This window comes from Hemicordylus capensis, chromosome 6, assembly GCF_027244095.1.
Source record: "Hemicordylus capensis ecotype Gifberg chromosome 6, rHemCap1.1.pri, whole genome shotgun sequence".
NCBI classification, from domain to species: Eukaryota; Metazoa; Chordata; class Lepidosauria; order Squamata; family Cordylidae; genus Hemicordylus; species Hemicordylus capensis.
In genome coordinates, this window is record NC_069662.1 from 140345827 (window position 1) to 140368079 (window position 22253).

At 46.8% G+C, this 22253-nt stretch overlaps 2 protein-coding genes across 8 annotated transcripts; both read left to right on the top strand.

Moving 5' to 3' along the window:
- The first annotated feature begins 1156 nt into the window (after window positions 1-1156).
- On the top strand, window positions 1157-5736 carry COMMD3 (COMM domain containing 3). The gene is made up of 8 exons (XM_053262571.1): window positions 1157-1465; window positions 3204-3315; window positions 3432-3495; window positions 3590-3624; window positions 3886-3946; window positions 4031-4087; window positions 4184-4243; window positions 5309-5736. Exons 1-8 carry the CDS (start codon window positions 1336-1338, stop codon window positions 5366-5368), a joined length of 579 nt encoding a protein of 192 aa, XP_053118546.1. The 5' UTR covers window positions 1157-1335; the 3' UTR covers window positions 5369-5736.
- Window positions 1330-21937, top strand: BMI1 (BMI1 proto-oncogene, polycomb ring finger). 7 transcript variants are annotated; one of them, XM_053262565.1, is made up of 10 exons: window positions 1330-1465; window positions 16442-16575; window positions 16924-17020; window positions 17689-17744; window positions 17848-17898; window positions 18170-18278; window positions 18365-18410; window positions 18905-19003; window positions 19602-19682; window positions 19798-21937. In XM_053262565.1, exons 2-10 carry the CDS (start codon window positions 16464-16466, stop codon window positions 20134-20136), a joined length of 990 nt encoding a protein of 329 aa, XP_053118540.1. In that variant the 5' UTR covers window positions 1330-1465; window positions 16442-16463; the 3' UTR covers window positions 20137-21937. The 7 variants fall into 7 exon arrangements, with proteins under 7 accessions (XP_053118540.1, XP_053118543.1, XP_053118544.1 ...); XM_053262568.1 differs by lacking the exon at window positions 1330-1465 and adding an exon at window positions 9433-9643; XM_053262569.1 differs by lacking the exon at window positions 1330-1465 and adding an exon at window positions 9697-9872.
- Window positions 21938-22253: the final 316 nt, after the last annotated feature.

The window sequence follows — 22253 nt, forward strand, 5'->3', positions numbered from 1 at the left end:
TTTCTTCACAGATATTATTCAGGCCTGTCTTTAAAATGACCTTGATTTTCAGATTTACCTTCAGATTTCTGTTTCTATTATCTGCATAAACACATTTCAAACTAGTTAAGAAGTCACCCAGAGTTGTCTTAGTCATATGACATGAGACTATGGCAAAACCAGATTGCTTGAAAAGCAGGGCTAACTCAGGGGAAGGAGTGGGGGAGAGGAAATGCATATGAGAAAATCAGTTCAATAAAAATATGTTTCCATCTCATAACCTCTTGTGGTCCAGCTCAAGTAAAAGAAACTTGTCCTGTGGTTTCAATAATCTGTTCTGCAGAAATTACTGAAAATGTAAAAGCTGTGTTTTATTATAAAGCCAATAAAATAAAAGCCAATAGTAGAATAGTATTTTCTACTATTAATACTGAAAATATTACTGAGACATACTTAAATTGTTAGCGGTAACTGTTTTGCACACTGTGGAAAATTTATCAGCATAACAAGGAATAGTACCTAACTATTTGAAATAAACAAAACACCTTTTTTAATGCTACACTGCAGGGGGAAATGAGCAAGATCATCTAATGCCCTTTTTAAGAACAAAAAGTATTTGTAATTTCTCTGCTACTTTCAGATCTTTACAATGTGCTGCCTGCTTTCAGATCTTTCTTTGCTGCCTAACATTTAAAGCCATTTGCCTGCAGTTCAGAGACATTACAGCAGAACCCTAACTATAGCTTGTCCTATAGCATTCGTCTAGAACTATAGCAAGGAGCAGAAAACACATTGGTGTTGTAGCTCTGTAGAGTAGCACACCATGCGCCTGGGAACTCACTGAACGTTTGTAGCCAGCTTACAAACAACTACAGTCTGGGAGTAATTTATGGGCCGTCTTCATGGAATAAATCAAAGATAGTATTCAGAGGAGTTTTTTTATGTTTTGTTTTGTTTTTTAATGGCACGGTTTGATGTGCTACCACAATATAAGGGAAGCTCTAGAACTAAATAAAGGGACTGACTTTGTCTTTGCTGCAAGCAAGCAAGGCAAAGTCACCTTTCAATTAAAATGTTAAAAGGAAGGCGGGCTGGTGAAACGGCAAGGCTTTCTAGATAACCAGCAAAGCGTTCGGCGAAAAGGGAGCGGGTGGTGGCGGTGGACGTTGAACTCGCAGCTGTTCGAGCAACGGCGCTGGTAGCAGCAATGGTAGGCGCAGCAGCAGCAGCAAGCCTCTCCTCTCGCTCGGGGCTGGAATAAAGACGCCTCGGCCGCTCTCTCCTCCTCAAGCGGCAGGATCAGCTGAGCGCGAGGATCACGTGGGCGGCGTGTCGAAGGTCACAGCGCGGCTCACAATGGAGCTGTCGGAGCCTGTGCAAAGTGGCTTGCAGCTCCTGGCTGATCGCGGCTGCTTCTCCCCCAGAGCCTACACGGTTCTGGTGCAGGCGGCCTTCCAGAGCTTGCTTAGCGGCCAGGCCGCGTTAGGTAAGTGCTGCATCTCGAGGGGAAGCCTTAGCTGGCCGGAAAAGACCCGCAGTGCTGCTCTGGAGACTCGAGAGACAAAGCAAGGCGCGCGCCCCCCCCCCCCCGACTCCCTCCCCGCGCAAAAAGGGTCCCTTTTGGGGTTCTCTTTCCCAGGCCCGGCGTTGTGATACCTGCTTTTCTCCGCGGCTGGAGCAGGCACGGCCGCTTCTCTGCCACGCAGGAAGTGTCGCCTGAAGCAAGCCGCGCCACTGTAACCAGCCCCCCGCCCCCCCCATCCGCCTTTGTTGGTTTTCTCTTGTTTTCGTTTCTGTCTCCTCCGTTTCCCCGCGGCTGTCATTTCCTTGCAGAAACAGTCAGAAACGCGTCTCGCTGGCTCTCGGCCTAAAAGGAATGGCGAAGCCTCCCTGTCGAAAGCCGAGCGCTTTTGCCGCTGTTGCGGATTCGGTTTTGCCTTGCTACGGCCCTTATCGGTTCACTTCCACCGCATCCCGCCCTGGCGAGTTATTCTCAGCCATCCGAAGATCAGTGCAGTCATTTTGCAAAGGTCGGGCTTGTAACTGCTGGCTGCATTTGGGGCTCAGGCTCCCCCGCCTGCGTGCGCCTGTGTGTTATTTAATGTAGCTCTCCGAAACGCCGCTTTTCTTCTGGACCGTGTTTCTCCTTCCAGTCCTTGATTCTCGATCGGTAACTGGCAGTTGCACGCTAGCAAAGCGATCTGGTATTGTCGTAGGGCCGGCTGCTTTCTCTTAGCGGCGAAGGAAGGGTTTGTTTTAGCCGTGCGTTCTCCCAGTGTAGCAGCTTGCTTTGGAAATACGCGGCCTCCGGGAGGGACTAGTTCGAACTGCAATTGTCGAACAACAGCTGAGCTCTGTTTACTCAAATGGGAATCGGCAAAAATTCTGGCTTTATTGCCTAGAAGGCTTTGTAGCCGGCTCTGAAGTGACGCGGTGTTCGGCGGAGTTAGAAAAGTGGCCTTAATGCGCGTTGTTTTTAAGTGACCTCGGTGGAGCACTCAAAGCAGCCCTTGCAACTCCGGATTCTTTTGCTAACTAACAAGGAGGAAAGGAATATTTTCCCCCTGTGAGAACATTTTTGTATCCTCATTCAAACACAATCCATATTTCTTTCAACTTATTCTGCAGTTTAATTTGTTACATGGCTCCACCCTTGCCAAACCAGGAATGGCTTGAATATAAAGACGAATGGGAAGGGGGAAAACCAGGCCACGGTTTAGAAAACACACTAGGCAATTTTATTTCGCACACATTCTGTTACAAAAATCTGGCTTTAATGGGGTAAATCCTGACCAACTGATACTAGAAGCAACTGAGGTCAGATATTGAGCCTTGGGGAGAAGTATCCATTGATGGTTTGAAAAGAACCAGATCTTCCCCACATTGTTTGTAACTTGTTATGGAAAGAGCCCTGCAGCCCAGTCTTGCACATATTTACTCAGAAGTAATCCCCACAGTGTGTAATAGAGCTTATTTCTTAGGAAGTATTTATAATGGCAGCCTTGGGGAGTTTAAAAACAACAACCCTGAAGTTACTATTATATTTACAGCAGTAATTTTGAAGCTTGCTAATATGATATGCCTGCTACTTGCCCAACTCCTATATCTGTGCTCTGTTTAGTGTCTTTAAGAAACTTTCCCTCTGAACAGAGGAAAACATTTTAGCAACATATATTTGAAAAATTCCCTGCTAAGTATATCATCATCAACCCATTTATTTTTAGATCATCCAGACTTGGAACATATAGATCCAGCAACATTAAAATATTGCCATGCAGCAGCTGCAACTTGTATAGTCGAAGCTGGAAAGCAAAAAGCTGACGAATCTGCCATAAGGTATCCCCTTTTCAAAGCCCTCCATTATTATTTTTTACAGAACTATTACTTTATGTCCTTCTGCTTGAGTAATATTGGCGTTAAAGCTAACACACTTGTTTTGGTTTTCTTTTTAGCTCCTATCTAGAAGACTGTAAGTTTGACAGAGAAAGAATTGAACAATTTTGCACCGAATATCAGGTTTTCAAGCCAATTTTACCCTCTTTGATCCCCTTATTTATATTCTATTTAATCTGTAGAAGCTGGCAAACCCTTTTTTCCCTGCTTTTTGCAGAAAAATAAAGATACCTTGGAAATCCTACTGGGGAGGTATGTCAAGTGAAGTCATTTGAGTATTCTTAATTTCAAAGGCACTTTTAAAGTAGTAATATAAAGGTTTACTAGAATGCCTACATTAAAGAGAACATCTGCACATCCATACATGGAAGTAATAAGTACCTTGTCATTCTTAAACCATATTTGAAATACAGTATTGATCTGTAGAACAGTAACATTTTTAAGGCCTGAAAGGTGTGTGTGACAGTTGTGCTTTCTGGCATAGCATAACAGATAAATCTCTATGTTCTTTAGTGTAGGCAGAAGTCCACTGCATATAATTGATGTTTGTTGGCGTCTGGAATATCAAATCAAGGTAACTTAGGCCATGTGTATTGCTCTATTTTACTTCATTTTTCTTTAAGAAACTGATTTCTTCCCTGCCTTGTTATCCCTTTAGACCAATCAACTTCATAAAACTTATCAGCCTGCCTATCTGATGACCCTTAATGTAGAGGTACTATATAGTCTTTTCCATTACGCATAGATTAAAAGTTGCTTTAGGTTTTGCCAGATATTAAGTATCTAACATTTGGGGTTTTTGTTCCTTTAGAACAATGACTCAAGATCTCACCCAGACATTAATTTTAGTTGTTCTATGGAGCAATTACAGGTACTTCTTCATATCACTTTTGTATGTGTGTCTCCAGAGTCATAGTGAAACTTTCTACCAGAATCCACCAAAGTAAACCTTGCCAAACTATCAAAACATGTAAGAATGGTAGCAGAATGGTAGCACCATCTTCTTTTTAATATGATTTTATAAAATGATTTTCTTATGTGCCTTACCAATTTGAAGTTTCAAGTTTACTTGCATGGTGGCTGCTGTCTTGTTGATTATCTTTTTGTGAGGGGGAAAAGCTTTTTTGTTTCCAAATATATTTGATGAGAAATTCATTTTCTGCAACTGTATAGTGCGATATACAGAGTACAAACAGTATGAAGTCTAGCTAATCTAGGTTAACTATGTGTCATTAAATTACTAAAGAGTTGTAAACTGAACTTTTACACTGCTGTTAGAATCTTCCATTGTCCATAGCTTGTCCAAAAAAAACCAAAAAACCTAACCTGAGTGCAAAAAATATTAAGTTGCAAATTAAGTAGAACTTGAGAAGCTGTGAAGGGAGAACAGCAGATAAGTAGTTACAATTTAATATTTAAATTGTTTCAAATTACATGTTCGCTTTGTATGTCCATATATTTTGGTGCATTCTATCAGTTTCAAAGGAATATACTTTCAAATATATTTAGGACTGCAACCTTAAAAATGCATTAGATCAATGTAATTGTTTATATTGCATGACCTAGTAAGAAAAATGTCAACATTGTATATAACTTTTAGGTAACTTGGTATCTTTTTAATTTTGCCATTGTTATTGGCCCAACAATCCTTTTAAGAACATTCAACATGTGCCTTCTGATAGAATATGACAGAGAGGCTGTATGTTTCTTGTAGATAATAAACATCGATAATTTAACTATAGGCAGGAAGATAATTTTTTCTTAATGTGTTAGGCTCTGAGTTTTGCCCTTGTCAGTCTGATCTTTCAGGGCAATAGTTTTAGCACTTCTGATATATGTACTAAAACAGAGTTTTTGCACTTCTGATATATGCACTTCTGATGTATCTCAAGCATATTGAAAAATGCTTGTCTAAAGTTGTTACTCCTTATTCTAGGATTTAGTTGGAAAACTAAAAGATGCAGCTAAAAGCCTAGAGAGAACTACTCAGCTCTAATTGCAGTCCTTTGGCAGTCTGCAGAATCCAAGATGAAGACAAATTGCTTGTTATCTAATAATTTTTTCTTTGAATATAAGATTATTACTTTGCTCTGCCTTTATTTGATAGAAGTTTAATCAACTTTTGGTTGATCCTTGGTTTAAGTGGCGGGATGTCTATTCCTTCATTCTAGTCAATGTTTCAAGTTTTGTTGCAGTATTTGTTTATACCAAGAGGTATGCAAATATATGCTGTATTAGTTGTCCAAATTCTGCTTTTTAAATAACTGCCTACAATTCAGTCTTACCTTCTTTTGAAACAAGCCTTTGGCGTGTGTGTGTTCTTGATTTCCCATTTCTAACTTATAATAAAGAAAAAATAGTACATCTGTTTTGTGTGTTATATCTGCTTATAATAATGGGGTTTGTTGTGAGGGAGGAAGGGTGGATTTACAAAAAACACTAGTCAACATTCCAACATTAACCTCCCAACAAAATCTCTTTAAAGGGCTTTGGAGCAGCTGAATCTAATGACCAGCTTCATTGTATTGTACTGAAAGTAGTCAGTCCTCCATCCCTTGTATTTCACTTTGGTGAAGTCACTTTATAGCTTGAGCACCACCACCACCCCCATATTATATGAATGTGGTTTGTTTCTTTCTTTTTAAGTGATTCACACGCAAAGGTTGAGAGAAAGCTGTCATTCATCTGTTTCTACCCGGATTTACTCACTAAATATTCAGCAGTTTATTTAGATGGACAATAGCTGGAATGCCCTTAATTGCACCAGTCGGTCCTTTTTCACTTCAATGCAGATGAATGGCTATCAATGGAATGCGAGCAGCGTTGTCTCCCCAACTTAAAACAAACAAACAAACAAGCATCTTGCAACGTGGGTAGAGGCTGCTTTCCCGGTTAGTAATTATACATGCCGGCTGGGAAAAGGGTAGCGATGCGGCAGACCGATTATCTGAGTTCCCATTTTTCTTTCATCCTCCTCGAGCCATTTCTAACATGTTGGAGAAGGCAAGAGAAATTTCCTACCTTCAGGAAAGAAGAATTACCTTTGGTGGGCAGGAGAATGAGAGAATGGCATCGGTGTTGTCTGAAGGAAGGCTATAAGAATTTGCACTCTTACTCTAGAATACTAAATCCACTATAATATCCATTCTGGAGTTCGGCAACCGCAAAATACTAATTCCGATGTCTACATCCACATAGAAGACACCTTGGAGGGGTGTGGGGGAAACTGTCCCTTTACTCCTGATTTCTGCTACTAGAAATTGAAGACTAAGTAACCATGGGGTGCAGATTCCCCCTCTTAAGCATGCGAAGAGTCCCCACCTCGTTTTACTGAGCTCCCGGCTGCCAAAGCTAATAACCCAGAGATCAACAATCACCAAAATGTTTTCTCCGCCCCAAAAAGTGTCCCCCCTCAGCCCCCAAATAAGTGGAGAATTGCTCCTCAAGCTTTCTTTCTGCCTGCACCTCTGGAATAATCCAGCTTGCCCCCCCCCCAAATTTGTCTCCTTGATTAAAGGAATTATCAGTGGTAGCCGACAGTCCGGGGTTGTAGGTATATCTACAACAACAAATATTTATATACCGCTTTTCAACAAATGTTTCCAAAGCGGTTTACATAGAGAAATAATAAATAAATAAGATACGATGGTTCCCTCTCCCCAAAGGACTCACAGTCTAAAAAGAAACATAGCCACCAGAACAGTCACTGGAGAGGTACTGTGCTGGGGGTGGATAGGGCCAGTTACTCTCCCCATGCTAAATAAAGAGAATCGCCACATGTAAAAGGTGCCTCTTTGCCCAGTTTAGTAATAAAATGGCCCCCAATCTTGTTTTACAATCTCGTAGAGACTTAGGGTGGAGAGGGTCTTAGGGTAAAGATGGTATCTCTTCGTCATTGCTTAGCCTTGTGCTCATTGTTGGCTATTTTCAATTGGGGAAGCGCACTGAAAGAGGCTTCTTCTATTAACCTTCGTTCAGATAGATAACTTGGTGACTGGAGGAAAAGCGAACTTAAAACGCACACGTGCATTCATTTCTTTTGGTTCACATTAGTTATACTATATAGCTTCGGCATACCCCCCACCCCGCACTAATATGAGGAGGAGTCCCTGCTTTGAGGCAAGGCAAGCCTACAGCAACACTTACCCCATTCCATGGCTGATGATGAAGCCCCTTCTTTTCCAGCCTATTCTAAATCCACGACGTGGCCGTGCTCTTGAATTCCACGCGACCGGCTCCCAAACGCTGGGTTTGGCGTTGGGTGGGATTAAACTTGACTGAGTCAAGTCCTTCTGTTGAACAATGCTGTGTAGATGGGGGGCAGGGTTATTTCAAGCTTAGCATCTCCTTCAGGGGTGGAAGCTGACAAGCTAAAGCCTGCAGTGGGGTTGCCTTTCTCCTTCTGGTGGGATCAAGGGGTGGGGGAGAATCCGAGGTCCCGAGGCTTTCAGTTCAGCGACTCCAGGAGGACAACGGGGCGTCTCGAGAGATACACGTGGAGCAAACTGTTGGGAAGAGGGTGTCAATGACTCTCCTCCGTTGGGGTCCTTTTTGGAGGGGGTATGATTAAGGAACGGCTGTGGGATGGCATTTGTGTCTGGCATTTGCAGGACGTCGAAGGCAACCCAAGCCATTCACACCGACTGGGAGTTTTATCAATGGGATGTGGATTGCGCCGGCTCCACTTCCCTAGGTGAAGGAGAATATTCTCTCCTCAGCTCCTCTTGGGGGAAGCTGTTGTTTGTGCTGAGAGATGGCACCACCTCACCCGCTCTCCCTGCAAAACAATAGCCTTCTGAAGAGTTTCCTGAGGTGCGAAAGAGGGTTCAGGAGGAACACACAGTCCCATTCCAGGCCAGCAGCGGCGCCTTGAAGTTTCTGAAGAAGTGCCTGAAATGCAGGGGAAGAGCTGATCCAGCGCCTCTGTGCGGGGGGGGGGATCACAATTGGGGGTGGGGCGGGGAGACAGAGTGGGTCAAGTGCATTTATGAGTGGGCGAGCTGTGTCGCACATATTAGATTTCTGAAACAAAAATGGGGGGAGGTGGGGAGCAAGCTACTTGGGGGGTGCGCTTGCTCGCCCATGCCCCCCCCCCTTGCCTCTGTGTCTCTCAGGAGGGAGGGGGGCACCCAGTATATTGTGCACTCTCAATAAATTATCCATATTGTCAGTCGTAGAATTGCTTCCTGGCCGAAGGAAATGCGAAAAGAAAGGAGTGGTCCGATGGGAAAGTCTGCTTCGAGCTTGTACTGGGCGCCCATGTAGAAAACCCTCACCAAATGCCACCAGGAAAGCGGGTCTGTGACTGTGCCCAGGGTGGGCATCCTTGGGTGGGATCCTGGCAGCGTGCGGGTGTGTTTGTGAAAGCGCGCCAAAATGTGGGGCGGGGAGGCAGTGCGTGTGAGGGTGTCAGGCTTGGGCGAGGTGGAAGTGTCGAGAATTTGTGAGGGGGGGGGGGTCTGGAAGACGTTTGCTCTGAAGGGAACCACATTGGCTCTGGCGCACCGGGAGGTGGCAGAACTCGTGTGGCGAGGTGATCGAATGTATACGCCACAGGAAGGCGGGAAGTGAGAAGGCGTGTCTAAAGCCAGGGAGATCTTCGCCAAAGAAAGAAAATGCCCAAGAAAGAATAACGGGTGTCTTGGTGGAGCTGAGTTTCCATACTAAGGTTGTAATATAATAAACTATACAAGAAACAAAGGGAAATACTTCACGCTTCTGCCTTGACTTAGAGTGAAGGGGCTGTGGGTTGAAGCGTCTAACCATGCAACTGTGGGGGTGAAAGCTCTGGGGTACCAATCCGGCGATATGGGGAGTGCGAAGGGGAAAGAAATACCTGAGGGAAACGGAATGGGGACTGGGCATCTTTGGGTATCACCGACACCGAGACAAGGGGAGGAGGCGACTAGTAGACGAAGACAGGTGTGAAGAAGGGGGTGGACTAGTTCTGAAATCTTCAAACGATGCACATCAAGTGCAGAGCATGGCAAATGGGAAGAATAGGAGACGGGGACAATGGGGCTGAAATACGAAGGAGCATGTGCTGCGGGGGGGGGGCGACTTTTTAACGTGTGGATGAGGAGATCGATGGGAGAGGAGACGTGCAGGGGAACAAGAAGAGATAGAGGATGCGTGAGGCGAATGCCAAGGCGGGAAATTATTAGGAAGGCGAGGAGGAACGAAGGTGGAATCTCAGAGGCGAAGTTCAGGGCTCTTCCAGCTGCGGGCTCATCCTCCTCATCCCCAGTTTCCACGGCACCTGAAATGCTTTGCAAGTATCTCTGAAGTGGCATAGGCTTACTTGTTCGTGATGGTCTGGGGATTGGGGAAGGAAGGTTTCTAGACGAGACTAGATGGGGAAGGGGAAGAGGAAAGCTAGAAAGCCTGAGCAGGGATGGTGAACCAACCAGCAGCGCCTGCTGTGTGTGCAGAAGGAAGGCAACAGACAAGGCGCTCCGGGGAGGAGAAAATATTGGGCACCACCTTCAGCCATTAAAATGGTGGGTTCTAAGAATGGGGCAGCAAGTCCTGCTGCGTGTGGAGGGGCAGGAAAAAGGAGCGGAGTAGGCAGGCAGGAGGAAGCTTGAGAATGGAAGGGTAGGGATGAGGAAGTGGACTAAGCCCAAGGTGTGTCTGTGGTAACTGACAATTTACTGCGCCTGGAGAATAAAGGGGGCGGGTTTTTATCTCGGGCTCCTTACTTTAATTTTTATTTCTTCAGTGGGTCGGCGTCTGTCAGATATGGCATCTATGGGGGAAAAAAGGAAGACTGCAGTAGACAAAAAGAGGGGTGTGTGCGTGTGTGTGTCTGAGAAGAGAGAAATAAAAAGATTGCGCCAGTGAGGTGACAGGGTGTGTATAATGCAGGAAACTAGGGAAAAAACGTGAAGAAGGAGAAGGAATGGGCACAAAGTGTGTGCAGGACGGTGTGTGTGTGTGTGTGTGTGTAGGGGGTGGGAGGAATAATGCATTGTGTGCGAGAGAGCGAGAGAGAGAGCGGGAGGAGGAGGTGGAACAGGCAGCAGCGTGAGTGCGGTGGAGAAAAGGAGGACTAGGCAAAGTGTGTGGTGTGGTGTGTGCGTATATGTGTGTAGCTGCGGGGGGGGGGGAGGACCAGGCGGAGTGCCGAGAGGGGGTGGGGAGGGCGGCGCGCGAAGGGGAGGAGGCGGCGGAGTCGCGGGATTGGGTCACAGGGAGGCTGACGGGCTCCGACTACACCGACACTAATTCCCAGGCCACCCTTAAGGAATGAGGAGCCCCACGTGACGCTGACGGGGCGGGCGAACTCTGAGCCATTTTGGGGACGGTGTCAGTTTCCACTCTGTGCCTTCAGTGTTGCATCCCCCCCCCGTCCACCACTCTCCCTCCTCCCTCCCCAACAACTATGAAATAATTACGATCTCTTCTCTGCCTCTCTCTTTTTGTTAGAAGAGGAAGAAGATACACACACACACACACATCAAGAGCCTCCCCAGAGGCCGAGAAGCACAACGGTGGGGGGGGGAGAGAGAGAGAAAGAGGAGTAAAAAGAGAGAGAGAGGGGGGGGGAGGGAGGAGGGAGGGAGAGACAATGGGCTGTGGAGGAGAAGCAAGCCATCCGGATTAGAAAGATTTTAAGATCCCAGCACTGAAGCCACGCATTAACTGGGGGGGAAAGGAGGAGGAGGAGGAAAACAAAAAACGGAGAGCCAACTCGGGGAGAGGCAGGGCGTCAGAAGAGGTCAGTGGAGGAGAGGACCCCGGGTGTTTTGGAACTAACATGAGCTGAGTGCAGCGGCGGCGGCAGCAGCAGCAACAGCGGCGGCGGCGGCGGCGGCAATACGCTTATTGCAATTGACAGCGTCTGCAGTTCATTTCAAGATGGCCGCTTGGCTCACATTCATTTTCTGCTGAACGACTTTTAACTTTCATTGTCTCTTTTGGCGGCTCCGATCGTCCCCCACCGGCTCCTTTTGGCGGGTATGTATCCACCGAGGTGCCTTCCAGCCAGGGCCGGGGGGTGTTGGGAGCTCGGCGGCGGTTTTCAAGGGCTTTGGAGCTGCAAAGGGGCACCTAGGTGTCCCCAAGCTCTCCGTATGGGGAAAAAAGCGCTGACAGTCTGCTCCAGCAGCAGCCGCCGCCGCCACACACACACGCACTCTCCCCTCGCGCGGAGGCTCACAGCAGCAGCGATCAGCAGAGGCAGCCGCAGCGGCAGCAGCAACCCGGGCACTCGCTTTCGTTACGCACCCACACTTTCAAATTTTAGTTCTGTGCTTTCCCCAGCGGGCTCCCACAGCCTTGCTGGGCACATGGCCCAGGAGGAGAATATTTATATTTTCAGACTCTGCCACCGGTTCGAGCGCAGCCCTCTTTGTTGAAATGCAGATTTTGATTGAACGGAGACAGTTAATGAAATCTGGAGCTGCCTGGATCCTGGGATGGCGATTGCTTCCGAAAGAAACGGATCGGTGGGGGCTTCAAAAGCGAGCGAGCGCGCCCATATTATAGAGATGGGTCCGGCGGGGGGTTGCGATCCCTCCGGGGGGCTCGCTGGACCGAAGGGAGCTCTCCGGGAAATTTTATTAACTTAAGTTCGGCCAACACTCGCGTGCAACTAAGCGACTTGTAAGATGGCGGTGCTCCCTTCACTTTCCATGTGTCCTTTTCATTTGTGCTTAAAATGCTGAAGTCTCTCGCTTTGGGGAGGAAAGGGAAGGGCGAAGTTGGAAGAATAACTTTTGGGGAGAGAACCTCCTGGGTGTGTGTGTTGTGTCTGCGATCCTAGGAGGATTTGTCAGGTGCGGATTTAGGACAGTTTGGGAAGTAGAGGTGATATATGCCTTGTAAAAGCGCCTTGCATGGCTTCATTCTTCTATTTAGCTGGCGTTTCCCCCAATCTTTGTAAGCCGGGCAAAGAGCCGAAACGCTTGGCTATTATTAGGGATAATACAAAACTTGGTGGGTTTTGCATTTGGCTTTCTCCTAGCACTCGGGGTGCGTGGCACAAGAAAGTTGGTGGTGCATGTTTTGAGAATTTCCTTGGCCTTGACAGCACAGTTCTAGCAATGGTTCCGCTCTTGACTGTTTAGTGTTGGGAAGGAAATAACCCGGTGGAACCAAAGCAAACCTTTCCCCCCTACAAGTACATGGTAAGCGGTTCCCACAGAACCTAGACACTTAGGCATTTGGCCACACCAGCTCCTTGGATTTTGTAAAAACTCTGGATTTTTCTTTAGCTCCATGTGTTAAGGAGAGGAAAAACAGTGTTTGTAGATAGTCTGTTTGAAACGACCTTCCCAGGACATGAGAGACTCTGGAAATTTAATCTTGGTGGTGATGGTAAGAATAGGGTTGTTAGTTTGTTTTTAACTAACTCAGTTTCATATGAGAAGATTTATGTTGGAATTGGATGGTGATGCAGACTCCCATAAGATATTGGGCAAATGTTAATGTTTCCCTCCTTTTCCTTCGTGTACTTCTAGGAGACCAGTTGGAGAGTTCAATTCGCTACTTTTCAGAGTTTGGTTACCAAGAAAGATGACTTGTGACATTATGTAAATGAATGGCTGCCTTTGCTGCTATCTGTATTTTGAACAGATTTGTGTGTGGAGGGCGAAGGGGATGTGGGGGAAAGATTTCTTGACAATGCATGCGGACATGAATTCTAAAAGCTATTTCCACACACTTCAAAATGGCACAGATCGCCATCAAGAATGAACTCCCACATTATGTGGCAGGTCCCTTCTTGGTGAACATCTTGCTTGCTTGGCTGTAGGTGTAGAGCATGCGGTGTTGGTCCATTCAAGCTTATATGGGCTTTGAGTTGGATACATTTTCATGCACAGAACTGCAAGTGCAGAATAACACAAACAAATGCACAGAGTATCACTGAGTGTTCCTACCGGTATTTACCTTTCCTTTATTTTGAAGGAACCCTTGTAAGGCCTCCAAGCTAGCTTCGCCTTGACTATCATAGCAAGTTTTGCTATACCTTGTTTACACGATTGAGTGGGTGAGTGGGTAGGAGGCTGAAAAATAAGTATATTATCTCACGGTAAGGATCGGAGTATATTGACTGTGCAGACACCAGATGATGGGGGGGGGGACATCTGAGGGAAAGAAAAGAGAAGGTCAAACTCCTCTCCTAGACGAGTGGGTGTGTTGGTAATGAGATGCTCTTGATGTTTATATGTGCAATGGATACTGTATGTGGATAAAGAGGGCATGAGCACAGGTTCTCTTCTTGGGGTCTTTCAGGGAGGGAGAAGGGGACCGTTGCTTTGATTCAGTTTGCTGTCTGAGATCCTGGGTTTCAGAGATGGCCCCGATCATGTCCTGGAGGAGAGGGCTAACCTGGGTAATAAATAATATGCGGTTAAGGGATAGCTTCGACCAAACAAGCTTCACGGTTGATTTGAGCTTTCTCCCACTCGGAGAGAGGCTCCGTTTCCGTGAAATAAAACATGTGTTGGTATCTTTTGAAGGATTGGGTTGCCCCCGTCTCTCAGGGCTGCAAAAGAGTTCTAAGCTGGCCGATTCCTGGGACCTTCAGTTATGAGGTATTTAGGGTTTCCGGTGCTCTTGGCTTTCACAAATAAAAGAGGAAAGAGAGCGCCGGTTATGCAGGTCAGAATAAAGAAATCTAAGTGATGGCAAGGTGGAAAATGCGGAGAACCAGAACTTGGAAGCCAGGGAGCAAGGCTGACTAGATCCCAAAAGCTGAGGGTTTCCTTTGTTGATCCTGTTGGGCAGACGTTGGGGCAATGAGATTTGGTGCCCAGGAACTGACATGCTTGGACCTAAGGTCAAGTCTACTGTCTCCCTCTCCTTTTTTTCCTTTTCTCCAGACCGAATCTCCCCCTCCCACTAGAAAAGCAACAGTTTTCGCGGCGCAGAGACGTGCAAAGACAGTAGGAACTAGTGGAGCTTGCTGGCACACCCAGCAAAGCGTTACCCCCCTTCTTTTCTGGGGCAAGTCTGGCGAGGGCGGGGAGGGAGCCACGAGGCCTCCGGTCTCGTCTGGACGGGGGCGAGTTCGCCACGGAAGGCGTCTGCAGAGAGCAAGAAGCTTGACCTGTGCTCTGGGCAGATTTCCCGCCCGACTGCGCCGTAAATTGTGCGCCCAGCCCGGGTGGGAGCTTCCTGCCTCGGGTGGGCTTCTTCTGTGGCGGAGATCCTTGCCTGGCTGCGGCTGCGGGCAGAGCCGAGGCGCAACGCCGGGGCTGCGGGAGTTTTTGCAGCGACTGCTGGCCATGCCCTGTGTGGGGTTTGTGGGGCACCAGGGGCTGATCTCGCGGCGGGAGGGGAGGCTTGTCGCTCCCAACCCTCGGGGGGAGAGGCGTTTTTCGCGGCTGCCTGGCCTACTCCAGGGGGCAGCGGCGGGGAACTTACGCTCTCCCCAACCCCGCAGACGCTCCAGCTTTTCCCTCTCTCAGCGAGCCGAGAGGAGCGAGCGCCGTCCGGTGTGCAGCAGCTGGGGGGGGGGGGGCTGGAGGGCTGGCAGAGGGGAGGGAGGGAGCCAGGCAGGCAGTGGAGCGGGCTCAGCTGCTCCTTGCGCCGCCGAGTCGACGTGGATGGAGGCCCCCGAGAGGATCCGAAATGGCCGAGAACAGGCTCGGGAGGAGCCTCCTGCTCTCGGCCTGGCGCAGACCCCGGCGCTGACTCGGGCCGCCCCAGAGGCCTCCCCCCGCCAGCTCCTCTGCCTTTGGCCTCCATTCTCCCTCCCTCCCTCCCTCCCTCCCTCCCTCCCTCCCCACGGAGCCACCCACCCATCCTCTTGGCTCTCAAACTCCGGCTGAATGGCAGAGGGAGAGGTGCGGGGAAGGGGGCGGCTCGGGCCCCACAAGAGCCCTCTTGCCTGGGTCCCTCCCACCCCCACCACGCCCCCAGTGCCTTTCCTGCAGCTGCACCCTCCGGTCTCCCCCCATCCGTAGCCTCTCCTGGCTGGCTCCCTTTCCTAGAGGCACCAACTTCTTCAACCCTCCCCGGGCCTCTGCGCCTTGCCGGGTCCCTCCAACTGCACCCCCAGCTTGGGGCTGCTGCTCGCTCCCGCTCCCAGCCACCTTCTTAGCACTTTCTTTCTTTCTTTCTTTCTTTCTTTCTTTTTCTTTCTTTCTTTCTTTCTTTCTTTCTTTCTTTCTTTCTTTCTTTTTCTCTCTTTCCTTCCTTCCTTCTTTCTTTCTTTCCCTCTTTCTTTCTTATTTCTCCCCTCCCCCCTCCCTCCCTCCCCCCATCTGGGCCCCGCCCCCCTCCTCCCCTCCCCGGTGCGCTCCGGGCGGTGGCAGGATGCCAAGTGTAAGTGTAAGTTGCTATAGCAACCCCCTCGATCGAGCGCTGGTTCCGAAGGCGCCTCCGTCCCGAGCCTGTTGGGCTGGCTGCGGCGAGGCATGCGGGCGCAGCAGCCCAACACGGCCCGCTCGCGGCCGCCGCCCCGATCCTCCCCGACCCTCCTGAGCAGCAGCCTCCCCGATGCCCGCCGCCGGCCCTTGCTCCGAGGTGCCGGCCCCAGTGGAGCCAGCCAGCAGCCCGCCCTCCCTCCCTCCCTCGCCTCTTCCTTCCTCCCCTCCTCCTCCTCCTCCTCCTCCTCCGTCGCGGCCGCCGCTACAGCCGCCGCCGCCGCCCCCTCCTCCTCTCCCGGCCGGAAATGCCCAGGGCAGCCTCCGCCGCTGCACCGGGATCAGGCTTCTCCCTCTGCCACCAGCTCCCCAGCTCTCTGCAGGCGCCACCGGGGGCCCCGGCCGGTCACGGGAGAGGGGCTCCGATGAGCCCCTGGGCCGCCTTCTCTGGTCTGTCGCCGCCTCCGCCGCATTCCTAGCACCCGCTGCGCCAGGGCGGGGGGAGCGGGCAGGTGGGCACTGGGCAGCAGCAGAGCCCTCCCCCGAGCCCTGGCGCAGGAGCGTGTCCCCCCACCCCCGCCGCCGCCGCCGCCGGTGCTGCTCCTTGCTGGGCAGCTTGCCTTTCCCACCAGCAACATTGCCTAGTTGGGGGGCGGGGTTGCCTTGACGGTGGGGGAGGGGTAGAAAAGCTGTGTCGGGGCCCGCCTGGGGCTCTCCCCGCTCAACCCTCCTCCTGTGTGCGTGTCTTTCAGAGCTGCCTCGCCTTGCGCCAAAATGCATCGCACCACCCGCATCAAAATCACCGAGCTCAATCCCCATCTCATGTGCGTGATCTGCGGAGGCTACTTCATCGATGCCACCACCATCATCGAGTGCCTCCACTCCTGTAAGTACTGCCCGGCTTCGCACTGTCTGTCTTCGTCGGCCCAGCAAGCCCAAAGAGAGCGCGCCCGCTACTAGGCTATATCCACCCCCGGAGAGCCGAGAAGGCTTTGCTCCTTTTTCCCGTGCAACTTAGTCTTTGTAAACATGCCCTATATATTTCCAGGCGCCCTTCAGCTCTCCGCAGCTCCTTCGAGTATTTATCTAGTGTCCTATATTGACAAGGGCTGGTTCACTTTGCTTGGTGGGTCCCGCTTTAGAAAAGGTCGCCCTCATCACCTCTTTGAATAGTCGAGGTTCTCTTTTGGATTCTTGCTGTTCTCTAAAAGCTATATATTTCCCCCCTTTATAGTCTGTAAGACATGTATCGTGCACTACTTGGAGACGAGCAAGTATTGTCCTATTTGTGATGTCCAAGTTCACAAAACCAAGCCGCTTTTGAACATAAGGTAGGAGTTCTCTGTTCTGGTTCTCTGAGGTCCACCTCTGAATCACAAGCTCAAATCTTTAAAAAGATATGTCAGTTTACAAACTGAAGTTAGTGTATGAGAATGTGTTTGACATTTCAGTCTTTATAACTAGCTGGTTTGTTTCCTTCATCACTTTTATATGATGGTTTTTAATGTTGCCTATGTGGATTAACTGCAAATTAATGTCAGTTTTCTCCACTCACTTTTGGCCAGCCTGTATATTTAATTCGTAGATTTATTCCAGTGCAAAGTAATGTAGTTAATGAATATAAACTATGGGTGAAAGAAAGGTAAAAGCTAAACCTTTGTACAAGTCCTCTTTATTTATTGTATCCTTAATTGTTGTTTTCTGATGACTTATTAATTGTATCAGTTTTAGACAGTAGAGAAAGCCTGGCCAGGCCAGGCCAGGCCAGATGTGTTTCTGGTAGACCAAAAAAGAAGAAGATAATAATAAAATAAAAGAGTAGACACCAGATGATGTAACACTTCTGCCAAAATGGTATTTAAATTTGGTGAGAGGTCAACTTTTTACTAAGTTCAATTTTTGAAGAAGCTGCCTTTTGACTTTGGGAAGTGTGTATGCAGTTTGGATCTGAATACTGACACCTCTCTAAATCTGAGTATCTTGGAATTTTATATTTCAGGTCAGATAAAACCCTCCAAGACATTGTGTACAAGTTAGTTCCAGGCCTTTTCAAAAGTAAGTAAGCAGACTTCTGTTTTTAGAAGAAGCTTCACAAATACTGCTATGTATGTGTTTACATCCAGACTAAACTAAATTACAAATATGTGTTCTCACTCAGATGAAATGAAAAGAAGAAGAGACTTTTATGCTGCTCATCCATCTGCTGATGGTAAAAGCTTCTAGTTTATTATTGTATAGAAATAAAACTGTCACTTCATTCAAAAGCTGAGGTTGTTTTCAAAAATCATATATAACCCATATAATAATTCAGTGCTGGTACAGCATAATTAATATAAATGTTTTATATATGGGCTATGACCTATTTTAATATTGGCAGAGATAATATTAACAATGAGAGATTCCCCCTGTTACTGAGGTTGATTCTCATTCTTCCTGATTTGAATTTCAAAATGTAAATTACTGTGGAAATTTCTATGCAGCTGCCAATGGCTCTAATGAAGACAGGGGAGAAGTTGCAGATGAAGACAAAAGGATTATAACAGATGATGAGATAATAAGCTTATCCATTGAGTTCTTCGACCAAAATAGGCAAGTTCTGAAGGCAATATTTTACCCTTATCTGTATATTCTTGGCTAGCTATTCTTCATTATAATTGTATAATTCCTCTTCTCAGATTGGAACGGAAAGGAAATAAAGAGAAAGAGAAATCCAAAGAGGAGGTAAATAAATCTCATTTTCCTTAAGACTATCTTCAGAAAATAACATAGTTTAGATTATTTTGGTGGGCCAGTGAGATTAATAGTTATTTTTATCCCCCTGAAGAAATTAACACCACAGGCAGCTATTGTGAAGACTTTTATTGTACTTTCTTGGCAACTAAAATTAAAAGAGCTCTGATTGATGAGTTCTGGTATTATGGGTCTGTCTTCTTCTACTTTACTCTACCTTGGGTGTGGTGGGAGGAACTCAACAATTTTTAAGAAGGAAGTTTTGCCAGTACTGGAAAATAGCCAGTATTTAATAAGTATGAATTGGATTTTTGTTCTCTTTTTTCAGTTTGTATATTTGCTCAGTTCTTCTTAGATGCTTCTCAGCAAGAAGCATCTAATTTTTATCCATATCCAACTGTACTTCAGTATCTCCTAGTGATTGAGGCACTCATGCCACGTTTTCAACTATATGCATTAATTTTCCTATCAAATGCTCATCGTAGGTGAATGACAAAAGATATTTACGCTGCCCAGCAGCAATGACTGTGATGCATCTGAGAAAGTTTCTACGGAGCAAGATGGACATACCTAACACTTTTCAGGTACTTTGACCTAAAGCGGGGAAAAGGTCTCACACAATGTTCACGATAGAGCTATTTAAAATGTTCTTTTGGAAAAACACTTCTCAAAAGCTATCAAGCACAATATTATGCAGTAGTGTACAATACCGCATGTAAATAAGTAGTTTGTTTCAGTTATGAACTTTTCTGTGTCGATGTTGTCATTATTTTCAGAAGCCTACAGGATCAGATAGTATGCAACTGTTTGGTTCTGTACTATCAGATCTTCACGTTTTTGAAGATCATAGTTAAGACGACAGCTTTGGGGTAAAATGTCTGAAGTCTTTCTCATGCGAAGATTACTTAATGGCCTTTGCTAATTAATGGCTTTTGCTTCTGGGCTGTTTTTTTTTTTTTTAACCTGAAATAAACGGCAGTATGGTCTTTTAAACAGCCGACCCACAACACTGGATTTACTTCCAAAGAAAGTATATTTAACATCGGATGTGGGCCGAAGTACTTGGACTGAAAACAGAATCCTTCTAGTTGTGGTCAGCTGGGTTTAGGCGCCCAGTATCTGAGATAATGCTACATATTGCCTTTCTCCTTGATCCCATTAAATGAAGGCGTTCTTTCACAGATCGATGTCATGTATGAAGAGGAGCCTTTGAAGGACTACTACACGCTAATGGATATTGCTTACATCTACACTTGGAGAAGGGTAAATCCGTGAACCGTGGGACCTGGAGTTTTCTTGCTGCCGGGCACTTGAGGGAGTGAGCCCGAAGGCAAAGAGGCGCGGACCAATGTGTTCTTTTGGGTTTCTTCTTTTGCAGAATGGCCCCCTCCCTTTGAAGTACCGGGTCCGAGCTACTTGTAAAAGAATGAAGATCGGCGGTGGCCACCAGCGAGATGGCTTCAACAACAGCGGGGAGCTGGAAAGTGACTCTGGGAGCGAGAAGGCCAGCAGCCCCGTGGGAGGCACCCCCTCCACCTCCTCGTGTTTGCTCAGCCCCAGCACCCCCGTGCAGTCTCCGCACCCTCAGTTCCCCCACATCTCTAGTACTATGAACGGAACCAGCGGCAGTCCCAACAGCAACCACCACCACGCCTCCTTTACCAACCGCGCACGGAAAGCCTCCGTAAATGGGTCCTCTGCGACTTCTTCTGGCTGACACACCGACCCCCTTTGGGACTAAGGGAAGCCCTGCAATTTCTTTAGAGGTTTCTTTCCTGTCTCTTTCTCTCCCTCTTTCTCTCCATGCCATGAACTTTATCGATGCTAATACCACGTGTGACTATCGTCCAAATTGCTTTAAAAAGAGGAATAATGAATGATTACCGCCCCCACCCCGCCAACGTCTTTGGACATAAACAAGGTTGGACTTAAAGGGTGAACAATGAATATGGACCGTGGGTGGGGAAAGAGCTGTTTCTTAAGGACTAGCAACGCAGAAAAGAAGAAGAAGGTATAAATAGCCAGCTAAAGTCGGGAGGAAGAGGAGTGTTTTGTGTTCCACCTGCTTCCTTCAATCTCCTTCCTCTTCTGGGCTCGGGAGACTCCGGAGATGGGTGCATATCAATAACGGGACACAGTGTTGTTGATCCAGATTAACTTCTCACATTTACATTCTCTTGGATTGATAATTGTTATTATGCTGTTTTGTGAACCTGTTGAAAACAAGTGGATTTTTCTTCCATCTTGAAATTCATCAACAACCCGGAAATTAATTTCTCTCTCTCTCTCTCTCTCTCTCTCTCTCCATGCCACTGTGAATAACAATTTCTTGCTTATTACCATTTTGATTTTTATGTCGCATCCTTCAAACTTCTCTGCTGCTGCTGCGCAGAATTGATTTAGAGGCGGGGAAAGGAGGAGAGGAGAAAACCGAAAAAGGCAAAAGTAAACTTTCCATTTTGCGATTTGTATGCCTAAAAGCGGGTATTCCGCTCATTTTACAGACTTGTTTTAAAAGAAAAGAAACGCTTTTTGTAAGAATCAGATGGCATTTTACGCTCGCAGAACAATGCCATGTTGGTATATGGCAAAACAGGAAGCAGTATTGTATCATATATTTATAAATAGTATAAAGAAAATATTGTTTTCGCGCACTCACAAGACGGTGGTTAAACTTGGTTCGACCCTTGGAATCGCCTTATTTATTGGGCCGTTGCTGATGTCAGCAGATGTCAGCGAGAATTTCCCCAAGTGACGCCCAGGGTTGGAGGGCGAGCTCAGACCGTGAACCCGGAAGCAATTGTCACTCTCGCAAGGATTTTACGGGCCTTGTCTTTGTTCCAAGTAGTGTATTACTTTTTACTTTTACACCATGTGATTAACTGTTTTAATGATGCAAAGGGGGAAAGGGAGAGGGACAGAAGAAGGAGAATACGATGGAGGAACATGGGAAAGATTTAACTGTTTCATTAGTTGTATTATTTGGTGTGATGAGTTTCTTTGTTTTTTAAAAAAGCACAGGAAATCAAACAAGAAGCCATAAAATATGGGGAAACCTTTCTTTCTTTCTTTCTTAATCAGCAAATCGCTGGATGAAGGCTTTTAATCTAAATTTGTTTTAATATATGTTTGTATGTATGTATGTATGTATGTATATGGTACAGTACTAACTTGGTTAAAGACTAACAGGTACTTTGATATCTCCAATAAGCTGCGGAAATCCGTTTTGCAAAATAGGCTTCTGAAGGCATCCATTTGAACCAAGATGGGACATCTAAAAAAAAATTAAACGTCCTGAAGAGTCCCATAATTTTCAGTTTGTGGTTTGCTTTGGTCAAACTTCGTGTGTGTTCTTCACCCAGTTACATATTTGTGAGGGTGTTTATCCTATATGACTATTGTTCCATGTTTGTATGGGAAATTGTAGCTAAACATTTCATTGTCTTCAGTCTGCAAAAGAAGCACAATTCTATTGCTTTGTCTTGCTTACAGTCATTAAATCATTACTTTTGCATACATCTTACTGTTACTTCTTGAGACGGCCTAGCTAAGGGGTTCCAGTCATGTAGACTTTTAAGTGCAATTGCACGTAGTGGTACTTACTTCTGAGTAAATATCAGAATGCATGCTTCTTTTTAGGTTTTAAATATATAACAACCTACTTTAGCAAAAATGACACTAGTATAATGACTTGAAATTTAAATTCTATTGAATAAAATGGAACATACTGTCAGGTAAATCCGAAATTCTAAGCATACTTGCCTGAGTGTAAGACCAATTGAAAGCCATGGGACTTACTTTCAGGTAAACATGGTTTGAATCGGGTTGCAGAGA